Raw genomic sequence first — 24,573 nt, forward strand, 5'->3', positions numbered from 1 at the left:
AAGGGCATTGAAGAAGAGACGTGGCTGTGTCTTTCAGCATGACAATGATCCCAAACACACAGCCAGGGCAACAAAGGAGTGGCTTCGTAAGAAGCATTTCAAGGTCCTGGAGTGGCCTAGCCAGTCTCCAGATCTCAACCCCTTAGAAAATCTGTGGAGGGAGTTGAAAATACGTGTTGCCCAACGACAGCCCCAAAACATCACTGCTCTAGAGGAGATCTGCATGGAGAAATGGGCCAAAATACCAGCAACAGTGGATGAAAAGCTTGTGAAGAGTTACAGAAAACGTTTGGCCCCGTTATTGCCAACAAAGGGTACATAACAAAGTATTGAGATGAACTTTTGGTATTGACCAAATACTTATTTTCCACCATGATTTGCAAACAAATTCTTTAAAAATCAAAGTGATTTTCTTTTTTTTTTTTTCCCCACATTCTGTCTCTCATGGTTTAGGTTTACCATGTTGACAATTACAGGCCTCTTTAATATTTTCAAGTGGGAGAACTTGCACAATTAGTGGTTGATTAAATACTTATTTGCCCCACTGTATATAGTTTTTACTTACTACTTTTCACTTAATGGCCTTGGACCAAAATACATGCTTGACTTATTAGATTCCTATGAGACATCTAGACCCCTAAGGTCGTCTGGAACCGGTCTTCTGCATGTTCCAAGAACAAGAACCAAGCAGGGTGAGGCAGCATTTAGTTATTATGCTCCTCACCTCTGGAACAAGTTACCTGAACGTCTGAAGTATGCTCAAACTGTTAGCTCTTTTAAATCAGGGCTAAAACGCTTTTGTGTAGCACTGCATATCCATAACTGGCTATATATTTCAATCTACCTGCTTTCTATTCCTCTTGTGCTTATCTTTATTGCTAATTTCAATTACTATTAGTAGTAGTAGTTTTTGTTTTATTTCTGTTTTATTTTTATTTATTTATTTTTATTCTATTTGTGATGAAATGTGATCTTTTGTCTTGGTTTTTACTTTGTATTGATTTAAATGTGATTTTTATGATCTTCATGTGATGTAAAGCACTTTGAATTGCCTTGTGTTGAATTGTGCTATATAAATAAATTTGGCTTGCCTTGCCTTTATTTAAAAAAAAAAAAAAAATAATTAATGCCCCATATGGACATTAATAGCAGTATTATTCTAATAGCAAAACCAACTATGCTGTACAGTATATATATATAAAATAAAAGTCTAATTTGAATATTTTATATGACATAGTTAGAGGCCCAAATAAGTCCATAAGTCATAACAACAGAATTTCTTCTCAAGCAAATTCATGTATTGGCCTATGGCGCCACCGAGTGACTTTTGGGTGTTAAGACTCTCAACACACAAATTCCTCTATTTACATGATTTTGACTCGCTATAGAAGCGATTGCAACAGTAATCACAGAAAATGCATTATAACACATCAGGTTTACAGCATATCAAAAATTATGATTTATAATGAGCCAGAACATGGCATTATTGCAAGAATTTAGTGCGAATCTCCCCAACCTGTTTGCAATAACTTAGAAATTGCAGCATGGTGCCATTTTGAACTTTACATGTTTTTACTATCCTGGGGAAATATAAGCTCCCTAGTGTAATTTTTCCAATGTTTTTTCTTTGATGAAACACAGAAAAATACTAAAAATAAATCAGAATATGGACAAATAACACCGACGGGTTTTAATCAACCTTATTTGCATTATACAATATAATGAGTTCAATTATCTAGGTAATTTAGATTGTCTTCCCATATGTTGTAAGGATAGAATTGACCCTAGTTTTATTAATTAAATTATTTTCATTATGTTCAGACATACATTCACCCCTTTTCACTTGCTGTATGTGCAATTTTTCCCCCCTCAAACACGTTTGATTGGCTGATGACAAACATACACACTCACACACCCACCCAACCACGACAAAACTACAACATGTCGACAAATGCCGCGTCCTCCGCCCACTTCGAAGAGGAAGGATATTAGATGTTTTTTTTTTCGGCTAGCAGCAACAGCCACTGGAAAAAAAAACACGTTGTGGAGGTGGGGAAAACGCCATTAATTTTGCCACTGAAAGTCCGACCTGCATCAGAGTTAGCATAACATTAAACTATGTGAATTTGCTAACCTGCAAAACTTGAGTAGGATGATGCGTAGAGAGAAGTGTCCTCCAGTATGTGTTTTCAACTGTTAACGTTAATTAAACTAAACTGTGAGAAATTGCAATTTTAATTTTTCTTTTACAGGGTCCCCCCAGGATTGATAAATCTAAATTCAAGACTTTTAAGACCTTAATGCCATTTCAACTGAAAATGAATACTTTTCTCGCACCCATTATTTAGATCATATTGAATCATATTAAATAAATAAAGCACTGAACATCAAATTTAACCTCAAGGATTTTAAATCAATGTTCGTGTCTGATTTTCTCCGAGACCTGGCTAGACAGCTCCATTCCAGACGCGGCTATCGAGCTAACTAGCCGCACCGCCTACCGGGCCGACAGGACCGCGGACTCTGGTAAAAAGACCGGCGGGGGACTTTGCATCTACATTAACAACTCCTGGTGCACGAATGTCACGGTAATGGAGAAACTGTGTAGTCCAGAGGCAGAACTGTTATTGTTAAAGTGTCGACCATTCTATCTCCCGCGTGAATTCTCGTGTGTTTACATCTGCGCCGTTTACATTCCACCTGATGCTAACGCTAAGCTAGCCCTAGCACAAGTGAGCAGCAGCTGCCACAACAGCCTGGCAGCACATCCAGACTGCGTTTTCATTGCAGCTGGGGACTTTAATCACACGGATTTAAAATCAGTGCTTCACAAATTCCACCGAAATGTGAAGTGTGCCACCAGAGGAGATAGAACTTTGGACCAGGTGTACACTAACGTAGCGGATGCATACAGAGCCCAGGTCTAGCCTCACCTGGGTCTGTCAGACCACCTCTCTCTCCTGCTACATCCACTGTATACACCAAAGATCAAGAGCGCTGGGATTACAGTAAAAACAGTGAGAACCTGGCCGGAGGATGCTGTTCATATGCTCCAGGACTGTTTCCACCACACTGACTGGGATGTATTTAAAGAGCACGACACAGATGATCGCACTTCACTGGACAATTACACCTCCACTGTTTTGCATTACATCTGCTTCTGTGTGGACAATGTCACAGGCTGGAAAAAGTTCCGTGTGTTTCCTAATACACCACCATGGATGACACATGAGGTAAAACAACTTATACGGGAAAGGGACATTGCATTCTACACTGGTGATCAGGAGGCATACAGGGCTGCTCGGGCTAATCTCAGGAGGGGCATCACTACTGCCAAGCACCACCACCGGAGGCGTATTGAGGCCAGGTTTGAAAACACCACAAACCCGAGGCAGATCTGTGAGGGCATCAGGGCCATCACAGACTACAATAGGAAACCACCACCACCCTCAGCTGACAGTCCCACTCTCGCTGAGGACTTAAACCTTTTTTATGCCCGTTTTGACAGGGACAATAAAGACGCTGTCCTGCCCCCCCTTCCCTCGTCCGACCCCGCTCCTGTCCTGAGCGCGCATGAGGTGAGATGTGCCCTCCGCCACATTAACACCAGGAAGGCGGCCGGTCCAAATGGAGTACTGGGCCGGGTGCTAAAGGACTGTGCCGCGGAGCTGACAGACGTCTTCACCTACATTTTCAACACCTCACTGTCCTGCTCTCTGGTCCCTGCCTGCTTTAAAGCAGCCACAATCGTCCCTCTCCCAAAACAGTCCAACGTCACATGTCTCAATGACTACAGACCTGTGGCTCTCACCCCCATCCCCGCCAAATGCCTGGAGAGACTGGTCATCAAGCACATTAAAGCTGCAATACAGCCTTCACTTGATCTACACCAATTTGCATACAGAGGGAACCGTTCAACTGAGGACACCATCGCCACAGTGCTGCACACACTTCTAGTGCACCTGGAGCATAAACACACCTATGCACGGCTCCTCTTTGTGGACTACAGTTCTGCTTTTAACACCATCCGGCCGTTCAAACGCCGGTCCAAACTTCACCAACTGGGCCTCAACACCGCCCTGTGCAACTGGACTGTGGACTTTTTGACTAATCGCACACAGAGTGTCACAGTGGGCAAAAACACCTCCTCCACTCTCACCATCAACACCGGGGCCCCTCAAGGGTGTGTTCTGAGCCCTCTGCTTTACACCCTGTACACTCATGACTGCTCCGCCTCCTCTGCATCCAACCTCATCGTCAAGTTTGCCGACGACACCACAGTGCTCGGACTCATCTCCAACGACGATGAAACGGACTACAGAAGAGAGGTGCAACATCTGGAGTCATGGTGTCACAAAAACAACTTGGCTCTAAACACAAAGAAAACCAAGGAGCTCGTGGTGGATTTCCGTAAGGGGAGTCACATCATCCATCAGCCTCTTACTATCGGCAACGATGTGGTGGAGAAGGTGAGAAGCTTTAAATTCCTGGGGGTAACAGTGACTGAGGACCTGTCCTGGGGGGACCACATCTCCACAGCGGTGGGCAAGGCACAACAACGCCTCTATTACCTGAGGAAGCTGAAGAGCACTAACACCCCCATACCACTGATGGTGAACTTTTACAACTGTGCCATCAGCAGTGTTCTGACATACGGATTTTTAGTGTGGTTTTCCAGCTGCACTAAGGCAGACCAGCAGGCGCTCCAGCGCGTGGTGAAAGCTGCCGGGAGAATCATAGGAATGACTCTCCCTGAGATCAGCACCATCTACTCCACTCGCTGTTTGAGAAGAGTGTACAACATCCTGCGAGACCAGCACCATCCTGCTCACAACCTTTTCCACCTACTGCCCTCAGGTAGAAGGTACAGGTCCATACAGGCCAGAACATCACGACTGTCCAACAGTCTGTACCCACAGGCTGTGAGGCTACTGAACTCTGCCCCTCTCCCCTCTCTGCCCCCCTCTTACGGACAATAATCCACATTCACCAACAACAATAACTCTGGGCTGGTTTGCATTGTTGCAGTATGTCACTATCCACTATTTCCTCCTCCCTGACACTTACCCATTGGTTGACAACCAGTAGGCTGTACTTGCTTATACTTGATTAACTTATCTGGGTTTTGCACTGATTTTTGCCTGTTTTTCAACTGGTATATTTTTGCTCTGCACTTTAGCACTGACATGACCTCATGCTGCTGTTGAATCTTTGCTGTACATACAGTGCCTTGCAAAAGTATTTGGCCCCCTTGAATCTTGCAACCTTTCGCCACATTTCAGGCTTCAAACATAAAGATATGAAATTTAATTTTTTTGTCAAGAATCAACAACAAGTGGGACACAATCGTGAAGTGGAACAACATTTATTGGATAATTTAAACTTTTTTAACAAATAAAAAACTGAAAAGTGGGGCGTGTAATATTATTCGGCCCCTTTACTTTCAGTGCAGCAAACTCACTCCAGAAGTTCAGTGAGGATCTCTGAATGATCCAATGTTGTCCTAAATGACCGATGATGATAAATAGAATCCACCTGTGTGTAATCAAGTCTCCGTATGAATGCACCTGCTCTGTGATAGTCTCAGGGTTCTGTTTAAAGTGCAGAGAGCATTATGAAAACCAAGGAACACACCAGGCAGGTCCGAGATACTGTTGTGGAGAAGTTTAAAGCCGGATTTGGATACAAAAAGATTTCCCAAGCTTTAAACATCTCAAGGAGCACTGTGCAAGCCATCATATTGAAATGGAAGGAGCATCAGACCACTGCAAATCTACCAAGACCCGGCCGTCCTTCCAAACTTTCTTCTCAAACAAGGAGAAAACTGATCAGAGATGCAGCCAAGAGGCCCATGATCACTCTGGATGAACTGCAGAGATCTACAGCTGAGGTGGGAGAGTCTGTCCATAGGACAACAATCAGTCGTACACTGCACAAATCTGGCCTTTATGGAAACATGTGGAAGAAGGTGCTCTGGTCAGATGAAACCAAAATTGAACTTTTTGGCCACAATGCAAAACGATATGTTTGGCGTAAAAGCAACACAGCTCATCACCCTGAACACACCATCCCCACTGTCAAACATGGTGGTGGCAGCATCATGGTTTGGGCCTGCTTTTCTTCAGCAGGGACAGGGAAGATGGTTAAAATTGACGGGAAGATGGATGCAGCCAAATACAGGAACATTCTGGAAGAAAACCTGTTGGTATCTGCACAAGACCTGAGACTTGGTCGGAGATTTATCTTCCATCAGGACAATGATCCAAAACATAAAGCCAAATCTACAATGGAATGGTTCAAAAATAAACGTATCCAGGTGTTAGAATGGCCAGGTCAAAGTCCAGACCTGAATCCAATGGAGAATCTGTGGAAAGAGCTGAAGACTGCTGTTCACAAACACTCTCCATCCAACCTCACTGAGCTCGAGCTGTTTTGCAAGGAAGAATGGGCAAGAATATCAGTCTCTCGATGTGCAAAACTGATAGAAACATACCCCAAGCGACTTGTAGCTGTAATTGGAGTAAAAGGTGGCGCTACAAAGTATTAACGCAAGGGGGCCGAATAATATTGCACGCCCCACTTTTCAGTTTTTTATATGTTAAAAAAGTTTAAATTATCCAATAAATTTTGTTCCACTTCACGATTGTGTCCCACTTGTTGTTGATTCTTGACAAAAAATTAAAATTTTATATCTTTATGTTTGAAGCCTGAAATGTGGTGAAAGGTTGCAAGGTTCAAGGGGGCCGAATACTTTTGCAAGGCATTGTATGTCCAAAACTGTGGTAATGTTTACACTTGGTACTGATGGGTATTTATTTTATGGGGTTGCACTTTGCACTTTACCAACTTAGCTGTATGAGCTGGATGGATGCTCCAAACAAAGTTTCGTTGTGCTTTTTTGTTGCAATGACAATAAATATTCTGAATCTGAATTACTAAGTGTCTTTGACAAAAGAATGCACATATATTGAAGATACAATTAAAACACATTTAAAGTAACATTATAAAGTCTGTCAGAATTTTTTTAAACACGCACACAATAATTATGGACAAAAAAGAGGAGGAGAACAGGACTCAGACCAGCATTCTTCTGTAACAGGCTAGCCGCTCGTGCACCTGCCAAGACCCCCGTGAACATGGCTAACTCTTGAGTTAAAATGGTGAAATTCACATTCATTCGAAAGGCAAACCGAAGCAGGTCCACTGCCTTCGCATGACCCATAAACTGCAACCTAAAGTATCTGGATGTAACTTGAGCCCCTATCACATACTCCAAAACAACGGGAATATCGCGGGACTTAACCGTGCAGCAGTTGTGTGTGAAAACAATTTCCCGTGTCGACTGACATGGGAAGCAGTGTGCGTGAAAGCAGGCGTTAAATTCCCGGGTCACAGCAGATGGCTGATGACTTAAATATCATAGCGGCGGTCGATGTAACTTCCTCCCTCTTCGCAGCAAGACGAAAAGTGGTAAACAAACATCGCAATTATAAACATAGCAAGCTGGAAACAGCTAAATTAAACTGAAAACATAACCAAAATTAAAATTATTACGTCGGGCCGGGCCAGGGTTCTTTCTCGCTAACTTTTTGAAATAACTATATATTAACGATGTATGAATGATAAACTAAGGAATACTTGTTATAAAATAAATAATTTGGATAAAAAAAAGAAGGCGCCGTATGGTCATTGCAGAGCATGAGCGTGCCTACACGCCCTTTTTAATCTTCCCCTCTGCGAGTCCGCAAAACCGCATCTGTTTATTTATATTTAACAAACTTTTCCAGCGTTATTTCGTTGTGTAAATAAATTTATAATGATCATAAAAATATGTAGTCTATTTCAACATCAAGAATTTTTTTTTTTTCTGCCAACTGAGAATTCGTTACAAAAGACAGGCTTTTATGCAGACATTGTCACAAATGTTATCACACGAAACGCGGGTCGGGCTTTAATACCCGCAGACCAGGTCGGGTTGGGCTGGATTTTTTAGGCCTGATTTTACCTCTATCTTAAAGTCTTGATGAGCTTAAATTGGCTGCAGTTACGAAGTCGGGAATGCGCCCTCTGGAAAAAAACAACCACGATTTGACCAACATTATGTTTAACAAACTTTTCCAGCGTTATTCCATTGCGTAAATGCATTTATAATGATCATAAAAATATGTAGACTATTTATACATTAAGAAAATGTGCGTTTTTTTCTGCCAACTGAAAATTCGTTACAAAAGACAGTTACGACATCGGGAACAAAACGCAATATGACCAACATTGTGACAGCCGACGCCGACCAAAAATGACGTAATATCCGACACAGATCACCAATGGACTCATTTGAAGTATATGAATGGTGGTCTGTTTTGGTGTTCAGAATCCACAATACTTCTTCTGCCTGCTGGGTTTTCGTTCCACCGACAAACGGACGCATTCCCGATGCAGAGGTGGATGGATTCTCCGTTTTGCCGGTTGTGGTGGTTTGGCACGCACGAGTTGCATTTCGATTTGTAGTGCAGTGCATCGTAAAAATTCTTTGCGTCATCTTCGTTATGGATTTAAAAAAAAAAAAAAAAAAAAAAAAAACTTCGTCACGGATATAATTTAGGTTGCACTGAGATGTTCTTGAAAATTAAGACCACGGTGAAAAAAATCCAGACTTACAACAGCTAATTTAATACTTTTAATACCTTTAACAATGGAAAACTAAATTCAATGCTTTTTTTTAATACTTTTAATAACCTGCGGGTACCATGTTTTATTTATGTGGTCTTAAGGCAGCCCAAAGGAGCTTTCATTTTTGGTTGAGTTTAGCTGTGCTCCAGGACAAAAGCAGTAGTGTTTTACCTGAAGGAAGGCTCCATTTTTTTTGGTCATTCCCTGACTAAGAAGAATTTTTGTGATATTTAATTTTTTTAGACAGACAATTTCCCTACCAATGTTGACGCCAAACCTACGCGTCTTCGCTATTCTTCGCGTCAACACAGATGAACCCTGTCCGAAGCCCCACCGTGAAGCGTTATGTATGTTGTGCGTAAAAATATATTTCTTCATGTTGTTTGTTCTTCTCTTCTGTCTGCTTCCTTCCTTTCCGTCCCCCCCATAATCCCCTCCTGTTCGCGTTTTGTCCTCATATATAAAATAAAATGTACAACCACAATGGTAGTATATCAAACCCCATGTGGTCAAGAATCATTCATACTCAGCATTAAAACTGTTCAGACCATGTGGACACTCAGATTCCTATTCTTCGTGTCTAAGTAACAGAACAGAAAAAAATACATTGCGCTAATCTGCTGCAGTTGGGTAAAAAATATTTCTATCCATCCATCCAGACACTTTCCTCCATACTGTACTTAAAATCAGCATGCAGTCCTCATTACAAAGCAGAGAAAATCTTTTTTGCTGAGCCAATCATCAAGAAAACAACAATGGAAGCTAAATTAAAACAAAAATTGGTCAATTCCCACAGTGGTACTAATAGATTTCCGAGCAAATGAATACATTTCCCTCACAGACATCAACAATTGTATTTAAAAAGTTTCTGGCACTGCTGAAGTCGGTGCTAAGACGAAAACCAGATGATTTTCCGAGTAAGGTTCTGTATAAAAGCATAGCTTTGACTCACCCAGAAGCAGAAGTTTCTTCCACCCTACCATGGTGACCAGAGCTTCAACTTGTGTTTCTGGAGTGCTCTCACTCACCACTCTTGTATCAAGACTGTAACAACAAAAAAGGGTGAGGGAGTATTCCTGTGCACATGTGTGGGTGTGGTGAGAAAGTGGGGGGTGTAAATGCATGAAGTTTTCCTTTTTTGTTTAACATTTGCACACATCAACACGTCAACCTCTCACTTCCTTCTACATGTTAATTCTCTGTTCAGTGGGTAGACGGAGGGTCATAAGCTGTTTGGACTCCGTGACCTGTCATTGTTTCATGTGTCCCGACACTGATGCTTCACCCACCCGCTGTATTACAGAGACACGCTATTAACTATGACGATGACATATATATGGCTTCTGCCGCTGATTACAGTGAAACAATGGGCCTAATGTTGCCTTGGAACAAAAATGGAAGCTTCCTTTTTCGTATTTTCCAAATATTTTCTCATTTGGAGTCTCTCCAGGAAATATCTTAACCTTTTATACTGAACTCGTTGGCTGTAATTCATTTCATTGTCATCCATTTTGACTTATTTTACATTTTATTAATTCATGACTATGAAAATAACACTGGTCATTGGTCAACAAAAAGAATGTTATTTATAGAATGTAAAACAATGACACGTGGTTTTTATTTTCAGACACACCAAATTTGATTATGTTGCTGAAATAGCTGTTTTTGAAGGCAAATTGTGCAATTTTATTTGCTTTTCATCAGTTAAGCAATGACTTTAAACATTGTCAGCATATTTTTGAAGTGTATAGGCTATATTTAGAAAGCTCCTTTTTTCTTGTTTCTTTGCCTGTTTTTCCTTTGCAGATTTATTTTTACACTTCTAATTCAATTCTACTAATGTATGTTTTCTGTTTTAACCCTAGGGTAGGGAACTGTACCTTTCCGTACCATACCTACTACCCTACCCTACCCTACCCTACCCTATGGTACCCTATCCTATGGTAGGATAGGGTAGGATATGGAAGGGTACCGTACTGTACCTACTAGAGGCGTGCGAAATTTCCGATTCTTAGATTATTCGCGATTCGGCCGTGGAAGATTCGAGAACGATTCCTAAATATCCAAATTCCGATTATTGAATTATACCAGGTAAAACGGAAGTAAAACACAGTCAGCGCGGTCTTTGGGACGCAATGAGGAACGGACCGAGGGTAAATATCATGTTCAACTCATGCCGCTAGATAAAAAAACAATCATACCTGATTGCAGCTGACAGCCGCTACAAACAACGCCCAGTTGCTAGTTGCTACAAACATACGGCTACAGTAGATATCATATATATATACAACTGGATGCAAAATGACAGACATCAGTGTTAGAACATGTATTATTGAACAGAGATGCGAAATGACAGACTTTCCGGCGTAAGTAAACAGCCGCCATCTTAAAGCAGTAGACCTCTCTAGAAGGCTCTGTTGTAGCGAACCTAATTAACTTTTTATCTAAAATACTCCTAAATCGGTAGAATCTTGTCTTGAATCTATCTTTAAATGATGAAATAGTTTTAAAACTTTGACAAAAGTAGACAGAAGGGAAATTGTGGAATAACGGGAGCAATTCTAACAACTGTAACAGTTGATTCACAACATTAAATTAATTGAATGTAGTTTAAAGCTGCTGATACAGAATGGGGACTGGAGTTTTTTTATTTACTGTTATTTTTGTATATTTGTTTACTGTTATATGTTAACTTGATACTGAAATAGTAGTTTGGTATAGCCTGAGAGGATTTTTGAACAATTTTGGAACTAATGTACAAAACATTAAAAAAATAAATAAATAAATAAATATAAAAAAAAAAAAGAGGGGGGTGCATCAATAATCGTTTTATAATCGAATCGGAGCCTCTGAATCGTAATCGAATCGTTAGGTGCCCAAAGATTCCCAGCTCTAGTACCTACCCTACCCTACACTATTCTACCCTACCCTGCCCTGCCCGGTAGGATAGGGTAGGGTATGGAAGGGTACCATACTGTACCTGCCCTACCCTACCCTATCCTACCATAGGGTAGGGTAATGTGAAGTAATTTCTTCACATGCCAAATAGGGTCACAAGTAAAGTAATTAAACATTGTCCAACAAATAAAGCATGAAAAAATAATTTATATGTTGTATATTTGACAAAATAATCGCGTTTCCGAAGTTCGAGCCTGAAAGGGGACGAACCCGGAAGTGATACGTCACACCGGGAACAGCGATGGCAGCTCCATACATACGGCAGCCATACAAAGCCCTTCAAACAATGTTTCAAACAGCGATATAAGCGATAGATCGCGCGCAAGGGAGGAGATCCAAGTTTTTGAAGAGTTGGAGGAAGAAGAGGAGCTTGGAATATTATGTTGGACCTAACATGTATTAGCCAGACGCTAATCAGGATGCAAACAATGTGCCTAGGCTACCTGACTTGGAATGGATACAAGACCCATCGAGATTACAAGATTGGTAAGATATAGGCTGTTATTATTTTCATGATGGAAGGGTACCGTACCATTCTCTATGGTATGGTAGGATAGGGTAGGGTATGGAAGGGTAATGTACCGTACTGTACCGTACCGTTCCGTACCCTACCTTCCGGTTTATTTTGGGGCATTTTGGGTTCACTTCCTGTACATTTTGGGTCACTTCCTGTTGATTTTGGGACATTTCAAGGTCACTTCTTGATTATTTTGAAGCATCTCAAACTTCCTGTAGATATCAGGTCACTTCCTGTTTATTTTGAGGCATTTTGGGTTCACTTACTGTACACATTGGGTCACTTCTTGCTGATTTTGGGACATTTCAGGGTTACTTCCTGTTTATTTTGGGGCATTTCGGGTTCACTTCCTGTACATATTGGGTCACTTCCTGCTGATTTTGGGACATATCAGTTCCCTTCTTGTTGACTTTGAAGCATCTCAGACTTCCTGTAGATATCGGGTCACTTCCTGTTGATTTTGGGAGCATATTGAGTCACTTCCTGCTGATTTTGGGACATTTCAGGGTCATTTCCTGCTATTTTGAAGCATCTCGGACAACCTGTAGATATCGGGTCACTTCCTGTTTATTTTGGGGTCACTTAGGTGACAACCAATAGGAGAGAATGGAAGTTTTTGAGCTATTAAAATAAATTGGAATAGAGCCTTTGGAAATGAATGGGAAATTTTGCCCATTAGAAGTGAATGGGTAAGTTTTTGGCAATTTTTGGCCAAACCATACGTTTTTTTTTTAGCAAAAACCGTATAGAGCTTTCGTGCCCCTTAACGTTTTGAATTTTTTGATGTATAAATGATGTGATTGGGGTAAAAAGTTCAGAACATTTACCTGGGGAAACCACTTTTTAATCAACTGTAGACTTGCTATTCCTTGGAATAATTACAAAAAGGCCTTTAAAATGAAATATTACATGACGACTTTTGATGGGAAAAAATTTGGGCGGAATTAACTACATGAAGCAGAAAAATAAAGTCAGAATAAATCATGGTTTAAAAAAAAAAACAGTCTTATCCTACAACTCCACAATTATGCTCAATCTTTGAACATTTTTTAGCAATTATCTTCCGACGAGTATACTGTACTGTATTTGGGAACAAATCTCTGAATTCACCTGACAGGGTCTTCAAAGAGGCTGTTCCACATTAGGAAGCAAGTCACAGTTCTTTCGCATAATGAGGAAAAAGAAAGCTTCCTCGTGAAAGGATTGAAGTCACTGGACATTAAAAAAAAAAAAAAAAAAAATCATCTCACTGTGATTCAGGTATTAAAATAAAGTTTCTGTCAGGCAGTTTTATTCACTGATGAATCTGTTCAAGGGCTTATCCTGTTATCTCACCACTTTCCTCCTGCACACACAGAAAGCATTTGCAACATTTTGGACTGTTTTGTATTGGTTGCGCCTTGTTTTGGGAGTTCTCAAACAATGAGGAGGGAGCTGCTTGCAAGCCCATCTGTTTCAACAACTTCCTGACAAACACAGGGGCAGAAAAGGGCTCAGGATGGAGACTTGACGTGTTCACGACTGACGCCGCAAGTCTTTATTTTCAGACTGGCTGCGCAGACCGACATTTGCAATTGTCATCACAGGAGAAATAATATCCCAAATTATCTATACAGCCATGAGTAGGGGTGGGGCAATGTTATATTGTGATTCTTTTTAGCCCAAAAGGTTATCGATATGCTCCTGCCAAGAATCGATATATCATTTTAAAAAGCTGTCACTGATTAATAATAATCATAAAAAAAGGGACCAAAAGGTTGCTACCAAAATCTTCCACTAGAATCATAGGCGGAGTTTGACTTTGGGGCAGGGGGGGGCACAATATGTTGATGAACCCGCAACGCAGTTTCAGCAATAAAATTAAGAGATGAGATAAAATTATGAGTCTTTGCCGGAGTATTTTTTTCAGTCTGGCTGCTTAGACAGACATTTGCAATTGTCATCAAAGGAGAAATAATATCCCAAATTCAATACAGCCATGAGTCACACATTCAGAGAACAGGTTGAAAAATGAGAGAGCCAAAAAAAAAAGAATTTCCACTGGAGCTTCACACTTCATCTAAAAAAAAACAAAAAAAACCCCAAAAACAAACACCGTTTCCGATCGCAATGAAAATATGAAGCAACAAAGTAAAAAATAGCTTCATGTAAAAAATTGCAAAAAATGCACTTCCTTTTTTGCATTTTCTTTTTATCTATCGGTCCATGTGAAGAACTCCCAGATAGCAAAACATAACTGAAGCGGACATGGGCCAGATGTACTGCAAATTTCGGCCCAACTTCGTAACACGAATCTGCCCCAGTGTCTTTTTGAACAATGGCCCAATCTCAGTAAGGAGTCTCTTGCCGGATCAGCAACCAGTTTTGGGCCAGAACTGGTCCAAAGTAGCAGACACGACATTAATGTATGGCTTGGATACGTGTTGCCCAATCTGGGCCAGATTCGTATCAAAACAGTTTTCAGTATTAAATTTGGAGCCCATTTTGTTCAATGTATCATACTGTAATTAGTTTATATTGCAAATTAAATATGTCTATATGGCAATCCATTTAGATTGGGAATGTTCGTTCATTCGAAACCACAGCATTCACAGTCATTCTGTCCGATTTTCAGGGCATTTACAGGTCACTTGCTGTTCATTTTAGAGCATATAGACCCCAATCACGTGACGTCACAACTCCGCCCCCCCGACTGGTGCCGCCATATTGTCCGTCAGCTCATCGTGTTTACATATTACCGCTACGTACATTCCTCCTATTACTGCGTGTTTTTCTGCTTGTCTAAGGACTCACCGCCTAGTAAATGAATCCAAAAACCTTCCTGACAATCGTTAACATTGATTAATCAAAATCGTGAAGGCATGTGTGGCAGTTGGTTAGGGCTGCCACCTTTCAGAAATAAGAAAAACGTGACGCCCCCCTCGCGCCCAAAGCTGTACAGGCAGAGAAAAAAAGGGACATCCCCAAAACTCCTAAAATGCATAGAAATTTATCGATTCATTTATATTCCGTATTAGTTCAATACGGAACGCAACATTTAATTCCCAATTTCGGAGCGTTCCTTATTTTAAGGGACAGGTGGCAACCCTACGGTTGGTTGCAGTAACAGAGAAGATAAACGGTCATTTTAGTAGTTGCTGTGTGCCCATTGTTAAAAGGGCAAATCTCTAAAGCAGCACGGTTTGTTCATCTCGGTCCATGATGCGTTTGTGTCGACAGCCGTTAGACAGCGACGAAAACATCAGTATGATGCCAACACGATCGCAGACATCATCAGACGGAGACTACGAAGGTCGTCGCCATGGTCGCGCAGCAAGAAGGTGAGCGCAACAACAGGTGTTGTGCCGAAAAATAGCCGCCCTGCGTGAAATGCCCTCCCTGACGGGAGCGTCCACACGGAAACAACTTTCTTGTACCGTGAATATGTATTCTTTTACTCTGCTTGAACTAATAAATGTCATACCTGTGTGATTGTCATTGGGATATGGTCGTGAAAACCTGTAGAATGTAGACTAATACATTACTGTTCAAAGATGGTTATGTGGCCCAGTCCATGATTTGTTACTAAAATACAGTACTAATATTTTGTGTAATTATTTAAAACTGATCTTACAGTCGTAAATCCATTACTGTAATGCGTCCATGAAAACATTTGATGTTGTCACGTCAATAAAGCGTTATAAATAAGTGCTCCCGTCAGGGGGGACATTTCACGCGGGGCAGCTATTTTTCGGCACACACCGGCCCGTTGTCGATCAAGTTTCATTTTACAATCGTGACAACGGTGACGCACAGCTGACCAAATGTCTTTTTATATTCGGGCCGGTTCCGATTTTGGGTACCCGACTCCTCATCGTGACATACTGTAAACTGGAGTATGATTGGAAATTTTGTGGTCTCAGGACGAGCTCTGACGCACGGGACCGGACGGGAGGAAACATTGGTTCGGGCATCAAATATGGATCTGGCGACTGGATCGACCGAAGCTTTTCCAAATAACGGCTTTTATGCAACTCATCCAATGAGTTTACAGCGTCTGAAAGCACCGGGGCTTCCATAATTTGCAAGTGAATCCACCTTTAGAAACTACGATCATTGACAATACGGACACAAAATGACGGACAATATGGCGGCACAATACAGCGATCACGTGATTGTGTGACGTTGGTGATTGGGGTCTATACAGGTCATTTTCTGTTGAGGTTTAGTCACTGCCTATTCATTTGGGTGATTCCCAGGTCACTTCCTGTTCTGTAACTCAAACGGGAAGAGACCCAATAAATACCCCAAAATCAACAGGAAGTAATTGAAAATCAACAGGTAAATGACCTTAAATGGCATTGTCTGGCATTGGCTGCCACTATCGGCCATAGACGAAGTGGGAGGGATGGCAGCGAATGAACTAATGTTCATGTGTCTTCCCCCAGAAAATTTAGATTTTAAGAAAAATTTTGAACAGGAGGGCATTAAAAAAAAAAAAAAAAAAAAAAAAAAAAAAAAAAAGAAACAGCAAAACCCTAACTGGAGGCGAAAACATTCGAGAGCAGAATTAAAGACGCCTCGATTATAACGAGATATCGCGTACTTACCTTGGTTCGATCCAAAAACTCCATATAGCATGTATCACCGAGTGTCAAGACACAGCTGTGAATGGCCACAGCCGGATTTTTAAAAATTTTATGGGTGAAACATGGTGATATAACAAGGGTCGCGATGCAGAAATCGCAGTCAACAAGTTGAGATTTTCTTTTTCATATAGTTACCCTTTTAAATGTTATTTTTCAATATTTCTTTGTTTGGATCTTTTATTTTTCATCTAACATATCGGGGAAAATGCGACAGTAACAAAAAAGTACAATTAAGCCATAGTTTACGAGGTAGCTATCCGTGACTCTTTTCCAGACGCCAAATTTTTCATTGTGACGTAATTTGTTTAAAAGTTTAAGATATGCGAGTGAATAATTTTTTAAAGACGTTTTTTTAAAAACCAAATATTAGACATTTGATTATTCTAAGCTAAAAAAGACAGACATTTTGAATAATAAACATAATTAATTACTTTCATTTTATGGCTGGGTTGAAAGAAAAGCGGTTGCGCGACGTCTGTAAACAGGGGTTTCCATGGTAAAACGGACAAATAAAAAAATAGTTCAGGGGCTTAATGCGCCATGAATCTGCTATGGGAGCATATAGACATTGTTCTATCAAACACAACAGTTCTTTTGGCTTAAAATAAAGCAGTTTCTTTTAAAGAGGAGTGCAAGAGCAGAAACTGCTTTTTCTGTCTTGTCAGTGTTTTTCTGTTTTTCTCTCATTTCCAGAGTGTGCGCAGTAGTTTTAAACCAAACAAGAGCACACAGCAAAAAGATATGAAGAGCTGTGCACCGTTTTCGTTCCGGGCTCAGGCAGCGGCCCACAGTCTTCTCCGGTTGTCACCCAAGATGTGCTTGGGATCGTCACGATGACCTCCCTCACCTCCGGTTCTCTCCCGGCTGCCGAGAATGCACTGTTTTCGAGCCGTTTGGCTTTGAGTTTTGCCAGGCAAGCAGTAAAAGATCTAGAGGGGAAAACACAAAAATGAGCTCAGTATCAGGATTACAAGACTCTTTGTTAGCTGAAAGTCACATACCTGTAGGTGAGTTGTTCTTGGCTGCCGTGAATGTGCTGTTTTCGAGCCGTTTGTCTTTTGGTTTTGACTTTTGAGACAGTGGGAGACGAGGAAAGACCACTCCGTTTACTGTGTCTGAAAATGTTTGTTGCGGACAGCGGGAAGCCAAATCAATTAGTACATCACTTAAAGACATTAGACCCCAATCTCATTGATAAGCCGCTTGATTGTTTATCAGAGCAAACGTGCCGAATATTGCCAATAATTGTCCCGCTTTGTCAGTGTTATATCTGGAAACCAGCGAGCATGTTCAGTGCTAAATAACCCCACATCATTGCAAAGGAGCTGATACTGCGAGCAGCAAAAATAAAAACTGTCCCTCTGTCCAACGACACTGTCGTTTTTCTTCTATTCAGTTTTGTTTTTCGGTCAAATTGCTTGGCATATTGTCCTTATGAGTTAATTTTGCTAGTCATTTTAAAAAAAAAATATTTATTGATTATATCACATTTTATTTTTCAGTATCAAATGGTCAAAAATGTACCTTGAGTGTATTTTTACGGTTTAGATGAGACTTTTTTTTTTAAAACTCAGGCAAATTAATGCACTTTAAGTCTTTTCCGTTACAAACAAAACAATGTCAATAAAGTACTTTATTGTAAGTTGTAAGTAAGAACGGGGGGCTTAGCCCCCAGGAGTTACACAGGATGTAAGTGAACGTAGCATACAAGCACAAAACTTCACAAACAGCTGAAAAAGACTGAAAAAAAAATATATATATATACATATGTCTATGTGTGTGTATGCTATATATATATATATATATATATGCTCTTAGCTTTCTCCACTTTCTAATCATTACTCTCCAACTCACCTTTTAAGTAGAGGTCCCTCCCCTGTCACCCTCTTTGCTTCTCTGCTCTGACTCCTACAGGTCAGTAAAGGTGGTGGAGTGATTATTATTAGTGTATTATTATGACTATCTACTGATGATAATCATACGTGAATGAGCTCAGATTCTGTACTCATCTTTGAATAAAGTGAGAAACACAGTTGATGCTTCAGAAGGAAGTCACCACAAAGATAGTGGGAAAAAGATTGCACACTTAACTCTTCTAGGACATCCACAATGCATTTCAGAATAACTAGCTAGCAGCAGCTAAGTAGCAGTGTTAATTTAGAGCTGTCAGCATTTTTTGTAATTTTTTTATTATTATTATTTTTAAGTAGCATCAAATTATTCAGGGGGGGCTTAAGAATATTGCCCCTTAAAAGAGGCATAACGACGCCATTGGGCGACAGAGAGTTGGGGTGGGGGCGCGAGACATTTACGTCTTCCTGGGGGGCGGCGTAAGAGAAAATAATTGAGAAGCACTGCTTTATAGTCATTTGATCAATATTACTTTTTTTCTTTAATATTAAAATGTTATACAATGTTATCCAGAGGTGTACTTATAATAATAATTTTATAGATAACTAAGATATTATATACAGTGGCGGCATTGGGTATGGGGGGGGGGCACCAAACGTTTACGTCTTCCTATGCGGAAGGTCGCGTCTCATTTGGTAACACAAAGTTGTCCGGGTGACCCTAAACTTTTGAACGGTATTTTGTTTGTAAAATGTTCTAACTGCTGGCGGTGATTAAATAAAATGAGCTAATAACAATAATTATGTTTATGTAACCGTATGTTAGCCATTGGAAGCTATAAAAAAATACAATGATGTGAATAAATTCTGAATCCAGTCACAGTGACCTTTTAAGGCAAACATGTCCGCCTCGGAATAGGACGCTTTGTGCTAACTTGTTACAATATGTGCAAAATGACATTTCCCTCATTTTGTCAAGAAGAAATTGTACTTGGAGAGCGCTGATTTACTCTGTCCTCTCTCATACATTGGAGCTGAACTTTTTTTATATAAAGTGCCGAAATAAAACATATTGTTGCGCTGGATACGACATTGAGTTTTGTTTTCTCGAGCAAATGTTGACCTTGTGTTCTCAGGGGAAATGACTCTGCTTATTGAATAACAAGCTAACATTGAGGAAGTATCTTATATTGTTTATGTAACTATCTTCAAATTTTAAGGGGTTGAAATTGCCTTCACAATGTCCGTCCAGCCACTTATTTACTTCATTAATATGAAAAAATATATATTTTGCAATGCAAATGCTTACATATCCACACAGTTTAATAGCCTAATTTACTAAACATAATAAAATGACATACAGTGCTGGCCAAAAGTATTGGCATCTTACAATGCTCTGATGGAATTATGGTAGGGCTGTTAAATGATTAAAATTTTTAATCGAGTTAATTACAGTTTAAAAATTAATTGTAATTAATCGTAATTAATCGCAATTCAAACTATCTATAAAATATGCCATATTTTTCTGTAAATTATTGTTGGAATGGAAAGATAAGACGGGTATATACAGTACATTCGACATACTGTACATAAGTACTGTATTTGTTTATTATAACAATAAATCAACAAGATGGCATTAACATTATTAACACTCTGTTAAAGCGATCCATGGAAAGAAAGACTTGCAGTTCTTAAAAGATAATTGTTAGTACAAGTTGTAGAAATTTTATATTAAAACCCCTCTTAGTGTTTTCGTTTGAATAAAATTTGTAAAATTTTCAATGTAAAAATAAACTACCGTAATTTCCCGAATATAAGGCGCACCCGTGTATAATGCGCACCCCACATTTACTTGTAAAATCTGGGAAAAATTATTGTACCCGTTTATAACGCGCACCCTAATTTTAGCACCAATAAATAGAAGAATACAAGAAAACAGAGCTAGTGTACAGATACAGAGATGTCATTTTACTGACTGGTGAAACACACCACAAGCATAGCACATTGGTAGTTCAAAACATTACCGTAAACTGACAATATTTACGCTAATAATAAGATTTGACAACTTCTCCAACTTACCAGAATCTAGGAGAAAACAAAACAGATGTGACTTTTCTTTTAAAGGCTGCTGTATAACTTGCTCGTTTCCTCATGATGAATAAATGTTTCTTCCATGGATTGATACGGTAAAATGAAAGTGAGAACGAAAGTCGGAAATCCGTGAGAGGTCATCGCTGTCAACACGACAGTAACAAAAGGAATCTATTGTTATTTGGGTTTGAGTTTCCCGAGGGACCGATATAGTTGACGGACACAGGAAGTGTGTGTCCTTACATTTGTTATGGTCCGAATTGCGGAGCTGCAATAAACGTCAACTCAAATGAGTTCAAGAAACTAAATTCTGTGCTTTATGAAGAGTGAAAAAAGCAGAATTTAACACAGAAGAAATCATTCGGCCGATTAGATGAAGTATTACCGGAAAAAAATGGTGACGTCACGTACCGTAATGGTCGGCAACGGGTAGCCGCATACGTTTCTTCAACAAAACGTGGCCGTGTCAATGAAAAAAAATCGGTTTATATATATATGTAATACATATATATTTCTGTCTCCATCCATGTACCCGTTTATAATGCGCACCATGAGTTTACAAGTTGATTTTGGGGAAAAAAAGTGCGCGTTATATTCGGGAAATTACGGTAGTAGCCTGTGAATGTTGATGTCAATAATTACACAATTCTCATGGGTGCTTAAGCCCATAAAATCAGTCGCACCCAAGCGCCAGCAGAGGGCAACAAAACTCCCAAAAACACAATTAACAAGTTGGCATTGCACTGTGCTGTCATTTTAATCTGTTTGAGCGGGGCATGTGCGTAAAATGCGTCAAATATTTTCACGTAATTAAAAAATTAATTACCGCCCGCTAACGCGATAATTTTGACAGCCCTTATATATATATAGGAAAGTCAAGCACTTTTCAAGCCAAGTCAAGCACTTTTCGGCCACCGGGGGGGGGGGGGGCGGTCCTGGCCCCCCTGCCCTCCCTTAAAATCCGCTTATGTCTTGGAGTCTTGTCAGTTGTGCTATCAGTTGGATATCGGGCGTTCTCCGGTGCTCCTTGTGTTAGTACAGAGTGTCCCGCCATTTGTTCTGGACTGTCCAGGAGAACTGATTGCTAAAGTTGGTGCGTCAATCTTGCTCATGACTTACATGTTGGGCTTCCGTGATAGGAAGGCGTCGTGTATCTTTTATGCCGTATATTCTGCTCGTTTTCCTTAAACTATGGTATAAGTGCTATTTATTTTACACTGGGTGTGTTAGAGTAATACAAACAGTCAAACAGTAAATACGAGCAACGATACTATTCCCTGATTAATTATATTGTGTGTTCGAGTAATGCAAACAGTTAGACGGTGCCTACGAGAAAAATCTCCTTCACTACCCACCTCTGTTGGAATGTGACAATGCCAGAGCGTCTCTGGCCTAAAGTCAGGTGGGATACCCTTCATATCGACGGCAGTGAATGAGTTAAAAATAAAAGCGCAAGCCCAGCCACCAAACTACTGAATACACATGAACCATAAATCCACTATGTACAATCTTTTAATTGAATCCAACATGTCCAAATGTAGCCCATTTGAAAATCTCTAATCCAGAGAGACCAATGCAATGCAACTATGTTTTTTTGCAAACATAAAACATATTCCATCATTTTGCCTCCAGCCGCCTCCTGGCTTATGCTGCATGTAGACCAGTACATCGTGTTCGGAATGTTTGGGTCAGCATTTTGTGGAGTTTTATTTAAAATGTACAGAAAAATAAATAAAAAACTTGCAGAAGTTGCTGAGTTAGTGCTTTTGCCTTAATTTCCAGTTTGTTGTTCCACATTGCACCTGATGAGAAGATTTTTCTTGGTGCTGGAAATACACGACCAACTCCTTTCAATAATAATTCACACGAGGGGATACAAAATGTGACTAAAAAAATACTCGAAGTGCTGTCGGTCTAAAAAAAATATAGAAATAATAGCATCTTTAAAGTAATGTGTAAAGGTTACAGTAGAAAACAGAGGAAAGAACGTAACCATATTTGTCCACTAGTGGGTGCTATTGCTCTGTATGAGGTAAACTAGCCAACCTTATTTTATATTTTTGTCGAGTGCAGATTTTAGCATGTATTAATGATGCAAGGTATACGTAATTGAATTACAATCAGAAAACAGAATTTTAAAATAATCTATTAACAATAAAGCCATCTGTCATCAGAAAAATTAAAGGTAAATATATATTACTGTATGAATTATGATCCATTCTTTAAGTACACATGTGAAGGGGCGTACACGTACAATTCGGGGGGCAGGTGCTCAGAGGGGGAAAAAATGACACCTTTTGCAGTGTTTGTAACTGACAGCCCTGCTGCCTCGGTAAAATAGTGTGTATTAATTAAATAAAGAAAAAATATTGCAGATGTATTATGTAATTACATATTCATTCATATATTTTAATAAATAACAACCTATTCCAAACTAGCAAGGTTTAACAAAACTTTAATTTTCTTTTTCTTTCCTTTCGAGGCACGATTGCTGCTGTAAATGGTAAAAAACAAATAAATTTAAAAAAATTAGTGCTGTCAAACGATTAAATTTTTTAATCGAGTTAATTACAGCTTTAAAATTAATAAATCGTAATTAATCGCAATTCAAACCATCTATAAAATATGCCATATTTTTCTGTAAATTATTGTTGGAATGGAAAGATAAGCCACAAGACTGATATATACATTCAACATACGGCAAATATGTACTGTATTTATTACAACAATAAATCAACAAGATGGCATTAACATTATTAACACTCTTAAAGCGATCCATCAATAGAAAGACTTGTAGTTCTTAAAAGATAAATGTTAGTACAAGTTATAGAAATTTTATATTAAAACCCCTCTTAATGTTTTCGTTTCATTAAAATTTGTAAAATTTTCAATCAAAAAATAAGCTAGTAGCTCGTCATTGTTGATGTCAATAATTACACCATGCTCACTCATGGTGTAACACAAAAATCAGTTGGACCCAAGCGCCAGCAGAGGGCGCCAAACACCAAAAAACAAGTAACAAGCGAACATTAAACTGTGCTGTCATTTAATCTGTTTGAGCGGGGCATGTGCGTTAATTGCGTCAAATATTTTAACGTGATTAATTTTAAAAAATTAATTACCGCCCGTTATCGCGATAATTTTGACAGCCCTAAAAAAATACGAATAAGCCTGCTTGGTGACATTACAACAGGGCACATACACTACACAGATGATTTTATGTTTGGCATTTAGCAAATAACTGATGCTTATAATTAGGGGTGTGACAAAATATTGAAATGGTGATGTATCGTGATACTTTGTATCCCAAAAGGTTATCGACATGCTCCTGCCAAGAATCGAGGTATCGTTTTAAAAAGGTGAGAATGTTTAAAAAAAAAAAAAAAAAAAGGAACCAACAAGTTATCAAAATCTTCCACCATAATACAACCCCTAGCAAAAAGTATGCAATCACCAGTCTCAGACGAACACTCACTCAGACATTTTATCATGTAGAACAAACTCAGATAAAAAGCTTGAAAAAAATAACTAGTTCAAAAAGTGCAACTCTTTCATTCAGAAACACTAAAAGAAATGAATAGAAAACATTGTGGTGGTCAGTAAATGTTACTTTTATACAGCAAGTATAGGGAAATATATATATTAAATCACTCCATTCTGAGGAAAAAAAATATGGAATCATGAGAAAAAGAGAAATAACAATCAAAACACATCTCTAGTATTTAGTAGCACCATCTCTGGCTTTTATGACAGCTTGCAGTCTCTGAGGCATGGACTTGATGGGTATTCTTCATCAATTTGGTGCCAACTCTCTTTGATTGCAGTTGCCAGATCATCCTTGCAGGTCGGAGCCTTGCTG

General features: G+C 39.6%; 1 protein-coding gene across 3 annotated transcripts in view; it reads right to left on the reverse strand.

Moving 5' to 3' along the window:
• LOC130904874 (adhesion G protein-coupled receptor E2) overlaps positions 1 to 17,862 on the reverse strand; it is a 57,384-nt gene extending 39,522 nt beyond the window's left edge. For 2 of the 3 annotated variants that reach the window (XM_057817962.1, XM_057817960.1), the window contains exons 1-3: positions 17,775 to 17,862; positions 17,531 to 17,702; positions 9,623 to 9,714 (exon numbers count right to left, since the gene is read on the reverse strand). In XM_057817962.1, the coding sequence (XP_057673945.1) occupies positions 9,623 to 9,653 (31 nt within the window). In that variant the 5' untranslated portion in view covers positions 9,654 to 9,714; positions 17,531 to 17,702; positions 17,775 to 17,862. The remainder of the gene's footprint in view (positions 1 to 9,622; positions 9,715 to 17,530; positions 17,703 to 17,774) is intronic. The other variant, XM_057817961.1, reaches the window with a different exon arrangement.
• Positions 17,863 to 24,573: the final 6,711 nt, after the last annotated feature.

Source organism: Corythoichthys intestinalis, chromosome 16, assembly GCF_030265065.1.
Source record: "Corythoichthys intestinalis isolate RoL2023-P3 chromosome 16, ASM3026506v1, whole genome shotgun sequence".
Classification (NCBI taxonomy): Eukaryota; Metazoa; Chordata; class Actinopteri; order Syngnathiformes; family Syngnathidae; genus Corythoichthys; species Corythoichthys intestinalis.